We start from the raw sequence: 11240 nt of genomic DNA, 5'->3' as shown, positions 1-11240 counted from the left end.
TTTTGCTTCAACTAGTGCAGTATTTTGGGGGGGGGAGGTTGCGAAAAAAATCACAATCATAAATGGGGTTGTGAATAAAAAAAGTTTAAGAAGCCCTGGTATAGATTGATACTCACGCAAAATATTGTATAGTAGGAGAGTTCACTGAGTTCAACGTTATAAAAAAGCACTTATAACTCCAAACTCAGTGAACTCTTTGTCCTATATCTGTTTTTACATGTATTATTTTAATTTTATTCATATATATTTTAAAACATTTTTATAAATGAATAAAATCCTATATATCCAATTAATTTTGATCAATAATTTTACAATGTATTCTATACATTGACCATGCTGTATGAAAAAAAAAATTCAAAGTTTTCAATAATAATTTTAACAAAAGTAATTATTACTATTGTTAAATTATAAATTTTTATTAAAGTGTGAATTTTGAAGTTTAACATTTTTTAAAGATGTAAATTTAGTTTATTAAGTTTATTTTACATTACACTTATATAATACTAGGTGTCTTTAACAGTCCAATCACAGCATTTTGCATTTTTTGTGACCCTCTCTCTTCTTCTATGCAATTTATATAATAATTCTTTATATAAACAATATTAGTTATATAATCTATAAATAATAAAAATATGATAAGGAATAATTGATGAAAAGATATAAGAAAACTTTGTAATTTACAAGTACATATAAAATTAATAATAGTAAATGTTGGAAAACAGACAGATGCCATTACATTGTATTTAAATGTTCATGTGAAGCTTATATAGTGTCTAAAATAATAATGCCTAAATTGACTTTTATAAGATTCTGTATTTTTCTATTCTCTATTCAATAATAATGTACTTGACATCCCATTTCGGCACTACTACATATGTATTCTACATGAAGTCTGTTAGAAATAGACAGTAATTATCAATTACAGCTTGATAGCTAAGGCCATCTTCCTTTAAAGACCAATATTCAACAAGAGCCTGTTACATGAATCCTCCTTTGCAGCATTCAGCTATTAATAATGACATATATAATAAATATCTTTATTTTCACCAGGTGAAAATAAAGATAAGAATATTTTTTACTTTTAACTAAGACAACTTCTCTTTGCTAATCAGAAACTACACCAGTATAATATTCCTTTGGAATACCATCCATTGAATCTGTAGGTGTGAGTTTCTAGTGATCAACAAACTTTTATCTGGTACTACAATCCCAACAAAAAAACCTTGAACAGCATTTCATTTTAATCAATCTCTAGCTAATTCTTTAATAATATCAAACAAAAGTTTTGTACACTTGTAATAATTATTTTATATTAGTAAACATTTACTGATATCATAACAGAATATTTTTACATTAAAAATTTTCATGTTGACAATATTAAAAAACTTCCAAGCAGTTGAAAAAATGCATGTGCAACAAAAAAGTTTGAACAGAGCCATTTCTATCAAAAAAATACTTTGGATTTTTTTGATTTGTTTAACATCCTTCATATGATCATTTATTGTATCAATAAGAGCCTGGCACTCATTTGGAGTGATTTTATCCCAAATTTGCTTGACTTTTTGCTTTAAATCATCCATGCTTCCTTAAGGTCTTTTCTCAATACTTTTTTAATTCTACAACAAATATTTTCTTTAGGGGAAAGGTCAGGATGCTCTATGGCCATTTTAATGTGTTAGTAATAGTGAGGTTGCGGCCGACATTTTCAATGCGAAAACATGTACATCAGACATTCAGCACTGGCATCCTGTAAGCCTAGAAGTTTGACAATGGCATTTGGAACATCAAGCATGATTCCACTGACATTGACATGACACCCCTGTTATAGATTATGCATACATGTTGCTGTCGATTAGTCATTGACTGTTCATATGGTACCTTTTTTCCTAGCTTTGAAACTTTTCCATTCTCTTGTATGTGTCTACGAACAGTTCCATGAGATGAATTTAAGTGTTTTGCAATTTCATCAACTGTTAAAAATGATTTTGCTTCAACTAGTGCAGAGAGAGCATCATCATCAAAGTCAATTGGTTTTTCTGTATGAGCCTTATCCTCCACTAAAATTATTGTTTCTTAATCTTTCAAAACATTTCTGCATAGCCCTTACACTAATTATAGTTTGACTATGTACAGTATTTATTTATTTATTTTTTGCTGCATTTATAGTCTTCTCACCACTTAAAAATAAAAAGTATAAAACATGTCTTTAATATTAGTCAGTTACTCTTTTCTATTTTAATGAAAATAAACAACTGAAATGGTAACAATTTTCGACAGTATTATATCAACAAGATTTAATTTAATACTTTAGTATAAAAATTATCCTATTACATTGGTGTTTTTTTTAACAAGAAAACAATATTTTTTTTTATGTGCAAGAACTTATGGACTGACCTGATGTATAAATCTCTTAATCAAATATGAAGTTTTTGTTTGAATAATACATTCTCTGTCTGTCTTCATGTATCTCTGTTTTTTAAAATTATTCTCTTTAATTTAGACATTTCAATGAGATGTCTTCTCAAGGTCAAGTGATACCACGTTCCAGAACTATGTCTAGTCCTATTCCATATAATCCATCAACTACTGGTTCAAGGCCTTTGAGTCCAGGTAATGCTTTAATCATAAAACTTGTGGATTTGGTTTAATAACTTTAGTCCTATTATTGATTTAATTGACATCAACAAATGGTTAAATTAAAATAAAAATAAAAAAAGATGCATTTGTTAATTAATTTTAATTTATATTTATATTCTGTTTTCAAAAAAGTTTATTGTTAAAATACAGGGTGTTTATAATTAAAGTTTCACTTTGAAATGGCCATAAAATGAAAACTACTGGACAGAATGTTATCAAACTTGGTAATAGTGTACAGGATGTCATGGGATTTTATTTCCTGCGAAAAAAAAAGTTCAAAAACTCACCACCAACGGGAAATGGTGCTGTCTGCAATATTGTTAAATGAAATAAGACATGAAGACATTGTTGAAAATGTTTTTAATCGGTTTTGAAACGAAACTGTTTGTGGGGTTATGCAAAATCACAATAGCTTATGGCAGAAAGAAAGTGATGTATGTGCTAAGAGTTACTGTTGAGAACACAGTAATGCGATGTAACTTGCTTATCAAAAATGGTGGACACCACATTGAACATGCTCTGTAATGTGTTTTAAACCTATTAAAAACATTTTCAACGATGTCTTCATGTCTTATTTTGTTTAACAATATTGCAGACAGCATCATTTCCCATTGGTGGTAAGTTTTTAAACCTTTTTTTTTGCGGGAAATAAAATCCCATGACATCCTGTACACTATTGCCAAGTTTGATAACATTCTGTCCAGTAGTTTTCATTTTATGGCCATTTCAAAGTGAAACTTTAATTATAAACACCCTGTATTTAATAAAAATTATGTTGAAATTTACATATTTTTACTCTAATATTTTATATTGAAAAATATGCAAAACATTATTAAATAGAGAATTTTTTTAGAAGAAAAAACATTATTTTGTATACATGTACAGTGAACTCTTGTATAACACGACAAAAATTTTGTGACTAGAACTCATACAATGTGATAAACAGTCCCATATAACACGTAAGATAAATTTAACGTTTTCACATAGTTTCAGATTTTTTGTTTAGAAAAGTGAAAATATACACTTACCAGTTGTTTACAGGTTTATCGATGTTTGTATAGTTTAAAAAAGAATTTTTTCATTGTAAATAATCCTATGATAAGGAATAATTGATGAAAAGATATAAGAAAACTTTGTAATTTACAAGTACATATAAAATTAATAATAGTAAATGTTGGAAAACAGACAGATGCCATTACATTGTATTGAAATGTTCATGTGAAGCTTATATAGTGTCTAAAATAATAATGCCTAAATTGACTTTTATAAGATTCTGTATTTTTCTATTCTCTATTCAATAATANTGTACAGTGAACTCTTGTATAACACGACAAAAATTTTGTGACTAGAACTCATACAATGTGATAAACAGTCCCATATAACACGTAAGATAAATTTAACGTTTTCACATAGTTTCAGATTTTTTGTTTAGAAAAGTGAAAATATACACTTACCAGTTGTTTATATGTGAACAGTGAAGCCAACAGTTTAAAAAAGAATTTTTTCATTGTAAATAATCCTGGACCTCTAGTTATAAAACCAATTTTTAAACATTTTGCATGTAATCCATGCAAAATGTTTAAAAATTAAAAATCTTTTTTATTAGCTCTCCAGTGAACAGGAAGTGTTGATTTGCCTACATTTTTCATTACACGTGGACTTAATGTACGATTAATTAACATTGGCTTAGTTATATGTTCTCCAGCTGCATTAGAACACAAAAGTAAAGTTATCCTGTCTTTTGATGCCTTGAAACCAGAAGTGAAAGTCTCATCTTTTGCAATATATGTTCTGTCAGGCAGTTTTTCCAATACAAAGCAAATTCATCAATGTTATAGACTTGTTCTGCTATATAATTGCCTTCCTCAATAATTTTGGAAAAATGTTTGGGAAATCTTTGACCCTTTACAATAACAGTTAAAATTTAGAGGCATGTATGAACTTGCATAAATTGGTCTGATAATGTATGTCCCTGTAACACGATTTCCTACAATGCAGAACATATCTCCCACATTATACAGGAGTTCACTGTATACATAACTTAAGTTTTAAGATTGCAATCACTAATATAAGAAGGAATAACAACAGTCTACAGAAAATAATATTTTTAATAGATACATGTTCAGAAGCAGTGTAAGTTATAATAGTCTATTACAGCTTTATATAGCTAGCTAAAGTTTTAAAAATTTTAATTATGAGACATGTATACATAATGCTTCATTTAACAAAATGACAGATATGATGTTGATGCAGGTCATTTGGTCTATTATTAATTAATATTAAGTATACATTATTATCACTTGATGACAAATTATTAATGTATTCATACATAAAAGATAAATTTTTTGTCATGTCATCATCCTATGTAAATATTTAAACAGAATAACTAATACCAATGTAATATTTGGTTACAGAAATGAAACCATTAGAAAGCTACTGAAGATTTCTTAAAGAAATTTTATCAATAAAAGATATTTTATTAGTGTAGTTGTTTTAAAAACAGGAAATAATTAGTAGATGAATTACTTTGAATTCAGTAATTCTAAACCATCTGCTACTGTTCTCAAGATTTCATAAGTAATAATTTAATTAATATCTAGTGAGTTGAGCAAGTAATTCTTGCAGATAGGTATTACTTATCTTGAGTTTTATGCAGGGCTGTGGAGTCGTGTAAAAATCTACCAACTCCGACTTCGGCTTTTCCTTACCATCTGACTCCAACTCCAGCTAAAACACCTAAACTCCACGACTCCACAGCCCTGGTTTTATGAGAAGATAATATTAATATCATCTATTCTTAATTCTATTATTTACCTTCCAAAAGTACCTGCCTATTATTTACAGGCAGGTACTTTTGGAAGGTATCTAAGTTTTAAGTCCGAAACAATTCATTTCTTCTCTTCATTCTAGAAAATTAATCTTTGAAAAATTGAAATTTTTAAAATGTATAATTATTCATTATATTGGACAGCAATTTGGAAACATCGCAGCCCAATATAATGAATAGTTTAACCTTTAAATTTCCACTCATCCATCCATCTGTCCTTAATCTCAAGAACAGAGTTAGATAGATGAAAGATGAGACCAGATATGGAAATCTGAGGGACAGGAGGCCCCGATTAACTATATATGAACTTCCAATACAAACCAGAAATCTGGTATTTGAATTCAAAAATTTTTCCCTGGAAGATGTTAGATATATGACTGGCATGACTCTATTGTTAAAGGTAAAGTATGATGTACAGGGGCAAGCCACTACTAATTTGGGGTGGAGAGCATATATTTTAAATTAAATATATGATTAAAAATTGCAGCCCAACATTGTGACAATTTCACAATAAATAATCGTTTGTCTTCCATTTATGTTTATGTTCAAATTTTGATATTTATAAATTTAATTGTGTTCTTTTGATCAAACAAATTTTGTAACAATATTCACTATTATTAATAATTTTTCTGGATTGAATCATTATACAGTATATAGTGAATTTGGATCTATCAGATCTATACTTGAATCAAATGTCAGAAGACAATAAAAACATATTATCATGCTGTATAAAGAATTTCATTATTAGTTTCCATACAAAACCAAATTATGACCAGTCTATTTGGGATATGAAATGCATTGTCATTTTAATATAATGATTTTATAATCACTGACTTTATAAGATGTTCAGAAAGGATATGAAGAAAGAAAAATTTTATTTAAACAAAGAAAGAATGTGTTTATTAGAGATATTTCTTTAATCCTTTAACAGATTACAGGGCTCTTTAATAACGACCTATTGAAGAATACTGTATTCATTGCAAAAATCATTTCTGCTGATCATATACTATTTCTCATTCCTTCATAACTATAATTAAAAATCATCCTAATAATTTCCATCTTAGTCCCTAAATGATAAATATTTCAAGTGGTAACAAGACATGAATTACAGGGTGTCTATAAATTATTCACCAGATTAAGAAATTCAATAATAAGAAAAACTGGAAAAGATATTGAGAAAAGGTTTACAGCAATTTATCTTACACCTCAAAGAATTTTTCTTCACATGTGTGAAAACATTTTTTACTATTGTTTACATGTGTATAAACACTAATAACTAGTGTGTACATGTGTATAAACACTGATAACTAGTGTCTACATGTGTACAAACACTGCTCACCATTGTTCACATGTGTGAAAACATTGAAAAATTGTTTTCATCTAGCATTATGACAAAAATGGCTGATGGATTGGTTGAGGTGCATTCATTGCATGGCTATCAGACACTCCTGATATCTTGCTTCTGGATTTATTTTTATGGGATTACTAAAGAACAGTATATGCAACAAAAGTAAACAACTTGAGGAAGTTAAAAACTGGATTCAACAAATTGTTCCTGTGAACTCTGTAAATGTTTATGAATGTATTGAGGTAAATTCAGTTCAGGCTGGATGTTATCCAAACAACTAATAGTGCCTAATTGGAAGTTATTGAGCAATTATTATGTTCTAAATCAAGGCTACCCAAACCCAGGCACACGGGCCACAAAGTGGCCCACCAATGCATTTGAATTTGGCTGCTCACAGTAGTGGTCAGCTGTCACCGTGCATGATGTTGTCACAGGCAGTTGGCAATAATGCCAACCGCCACGTGATTGGTCGAATGCGGAATGAGCTATGACTTAAGTCACTGCCACATTGCTGTTAATACCTAACCTAAGCATTTATTACACTTGTTCTATTAGTTTTGAGTCAACTTTTGTGTATTAAAATTAAATTGTTGTCACCAAATATTGAAAAATTATTAGCTAATAAGTCTCTTCATAGGTCTCATTGATGTATTTTTTTATTAGGTATTATTAAAACATGTGCAACTTAAAGCTTTGTTTGATTCAAATACCTATCCATTTATAGAAGAATCATGAGTGTAAGCAAGTATGATTCACTAGGTAGCCCACTGGCTGACATATAATTGAAATTATAGCCTGTCTCCAAAATGAATTGAGCAGCCCTGTTCTAAATCATTTGAGTTACAGAATAAAATACAGCAAACAGCTTTTTGATATCTTTTTGGAAATTTTTTTCAAATTTCTTTATTCCGTGAATAAGTTATGGACACTTTGTAGAAGAATGTATAATTACATAAAAATAATTCAAATTATTTCTCATATTAATTCTTTTTATTTAGGAAAATTCTTGTTAGATTTGAATGTTTTGTTTATTTTTCAGAATAATTTTTATTGAAATTGCTAATTTCTCATTAATAAAACTGCTAGAGAGAATACTTTAACATTCCACTGTAATTTCTTTCAGGATTCGCCCATAACAGCTATAGAGAAACTTTCAGTCCATCCAGTCCAATAAGTCGCTGTTCATATTGTAACCAACCTCTTCCAATATCTGGCTCATTGCCAAATGATTCACCACCTTCCAACCAAAGCATTTCCTTCACAGTGAGTATATTTATTCACATAGAAAGTATAAATTAATCTATAAATATATCATTTTTCATTTCTTTTGTTAGGGCCTATTAGGAACTTATAAAGGAAAACCTCAGGTCACAGAAAGATTTATCAAGCCAAATGCACCACCTCCTAAACCACCACCTTCTCCTTTATCCCCTTCACCACCTTCTGGTATGGATTGTTAGGACAAAAATGCCCATAAAATGAAGAGCTTGCTAATTGCACAATTATATCGAATGGCATTTTCTAACTCTTCTAAAAATAGGTACCTCATAGCTAGCTCGGTTATCTATTTCATTCAAAATTGATATAAAATTAAAATCTGAGGCCCAATGAAAACACAAGTACGAATAAAGCACTGCAAGTACTTAAAAAAATGTGCTACTGTACTTTTATACAGATTTTCTTTTTCTGCCCAAGTATTCAATATTTCAATGTGTAAAATTATCTGTAAATATGTAGCATTTTAAATGATACATCTAAATCAAAAAAGTAAAGAATTGGATAATAAATAATCAGTAAAGAAGGAATGTTGTTATCTTAAAAAGTTTTATGATAATTCTGAGAGTTTTCCATAAGTTTCAAGTTTACCAAAAATTTATTTATAAATAGGAGTACAAAAAAAAACAGCAAAAAAGGGGTATAACTTAGAACTTTTATTAAAAAAAAGAGACATATTAATATATTTTGTCATAATTTTGAAATATTAAGTGATGAAAATAATGAAACTTTAGTAGTTCATAAACTTGGATATTTCTTTAAACAAAAATTTCATAGTATTTTTAAAAATTTTCACAATTAACAGTTAATGTGTATTGTTTTTTTATTATATTTGAAATTGATGTTGCTCTTTTTCATATTTACATCATTTTTGTAATTGTTTTGTTTATACACAGTATTATCATTATTTACTGTGCAGTGCTTTTGCTTTCTATGTGTATTTTCCACAATGATATAAAATTATTGTTAACGATCTGTAATCTACAGATTATTAAGACTATATAAAACAGTGTAACTATTGTGTTTATAAAAATTACCACTAATTTATTTCCAATTTTTTTAAAAGCAGGATGTGAAATAACATCAGATATCACTTGGTGAATGTAATCTTGTTTAGTAAAAATGTGTCGATAAAAATCGTGTTTGAAATTTAATAAAAACAAATTTGCACATCAATTTTGAGTAAACCTGTGTATGCTCTTGGATTACTCTGGGTTTTGATCGTAATATGAACAGCAAATTTAATAATGTGTGGGGGGGAAAAAAGCACTAATTTTTTTTAGTAATAATTGAATATTTTAATTAACAAAATTAACAAAAAATACAATTTATAATTTTACATTAACCATGGAAATAAAAGTATTTATATGAATGTTTCCATTGAAACATGTTTTTGATTGCATTAATTCAGAGAGATCACAAATCTACATAACTAAAATTTTCCAATTTTATTAACAAAATACAAACTATAACTGGCTGTGTAATATAATGGTAATGGCCACATACACAGCAGATGGAATTTTATAGTTCTAATGGATCCATTCTATATTATTTATATACTACACATTTTCTTATTTTCATCTAGGCTGGTTGTGTTTGAAGTATTTGCCTTAGTCGATCTCTACTTGTCCAAAAACAAAAAATTGCTGCTAGACCAAAACCAACTGTTCCTCCTAAAGCACATCTTCTTAAACCGGCTGAAAGAAAAAAAAGTTAATAAGCTATGTTAATACTAAAAAATTTATTATATATTAAAAGGGTGCAGAGTATTTTTAGGACCCAAAATTTCTCCGAAGCATATACAAAATGATGACAAATAATCTTAAAGTTGTTTATTTTTCATTTTAATAATTTTGATTGTTTTGTTATGCAATTTTCTATTTATTTTCCTGTTTATTAATAAATTTTCTGAACTTTATAAAATACTAAGGGATAAATTTAATATATACTTTGATAATGCATAAATAATGTTTTTTTTTTTTTTTTTTTAACAAATATAAAAGTGTACAAAGATTTGATATAAATTTTTCATAATGATACATTAAGCCTAAGAAGGCTCTAAGACTAGATACATTTATGAGTGCTGGAACTTTCTGTATGGCTTCTACTATTCGTTTAGTGAATTTTTTTATCAATCTTAAATCAAAAATATTTAAATGCTGGAGAAAAGCAATCCACATTTTAAAAAAATTAAGTTTTATCCCAGAATCCTTTTTCAAAACTGTTCTCAAAGTTTGTGGGTGTTCTTTGTCATTCTTTCCATTAATGAGTATATCATCTAAATAAATATTATTCCTAAAACTCTTCCAATAGATTTTTCTAAGACTTCTTGAAATGCACTTGATACCACTAATTTCATAAGGTAACCTTGGAAACTGAAATGTTCTTTACTAGTATTTATGATAATGATATCCTTAAAAAGCTCATCCAAACATAATTACAAATTTTCTTCTTCTATGAGGTTAGTAAAGATTGCTTCTATTCTAGGAAATGGATAAAAATCAACTAAAGTCATTAATTTTAAAGTGATCAGATAATGTAAGAATTTTAATGATGTGCTGATTCTCTTTTGCTATAGGTATTGTTGGTGCAGCCCATTTAGAGATCTGCAGGATATCTTAGTTACCAAATGATCAATTTCCTTTTCTACCTTAGTTTTCAATGCAAATGGTAATGGTCTCACTTCACAAAAAATAGATTTGCTTTATGAATCAACGTTTAAACTGACTTTAGTCTTTTAAATGTCCTATTTTGTTTCCAAATAATAAAGAAAATTTTTGTAAAAGATTATCTGGGGATGGATTTCCATGTTCTTTAATAACATTTATGAAAAAAATATAATCTCTTACCTTACCAATAGTTCTCTCACTTGTCATCTTGTCTCTTCCCATTTAATGATTGATTGATTGTTAGTTATATCTAACTTGTAAGATAAAAACTTTTGAATATTTATTTGCCTGCTTAACAAAAATTTGTTTTTCCTACCACCAGTATTGGAACAATTTCCATATGTTGTAAGTTTTACTGTGGTTTCATTTAAGGGCTTGAAACTTTTTAAGTATATTCTCAGAAATCAAACTTAATGCTGCACTATATCAATTGTAACATTTATATTAATATCATTCATCATATAGGTTTTCCAAATATATTTAT

At 28.2% G+C, this 11240-nt stretch overlaps 2 protein-coding genes across 2 annotated transcripts in view; one reads left to right on the top strand and one right to left on the bottom strand.

Moving 5' to 3' along the window:
* Positions 1–8756, top strand: part of LOC111627900 (coiled-coil domain-containing protein 6-like) — a 53200-nt gene extending 44444 nt beyond the window's left edge. The window contains exons 6-8 of the mRNA XM_023371580.1: positions 2501–2610; positions 7936–8075; positions 8147–8756. Coding sequence (XP_023227348.1) covers positions 2501–2610; positions 7936–8075; positions 8147–8272 — 376 coding nt within the window. The 3' untranslated portion in view covers positions 8273–8756. The remainder of the gene's footprint in view (positions 1–2500; positions 2611–7935; positions 8076–8146) is intronic.
* An 879-nt stretch (positions 8757–9635) lies between these two features.
* Positions 9636–11240, bottom strand: part of LOC111627902 (mitochondrial import inner membrane translocase subunit Tim23-like) — a 38953-nt gene continuing 37348 nt past the window's right edge. Inside the window, exon 8 of the mRNA XM_023371583.1 lies at positions 9636–9784. Within this exon, the coding sequence (XP_023227351.1) occupies positions 9669–9784 (116 nt within the window). The 3' untranslated portion in view covers positions 9636–9668. The remainder of the gene's footprint in view (positions 9785–11240) is intronic.

This window comes from Centruroides sculpturatus, unplaced genomic scaffold, assembly GCF_000671375.1.
Source record: "Centruroides sculpturatus isolate CEXI.00-Female unplaced genomic scaffold, Cexi_2.0 scaffold449, whole genome shotgun sequence".
NCBI lineage: Eukaryota > Metazoa > Arthropoda > Arachnida > Scorpiones > Buthidae > Centruroides > Centruroides sculpturatus.
This window is presented reverse-complemented; position numbering and strand designations above follow the sequence as displayed.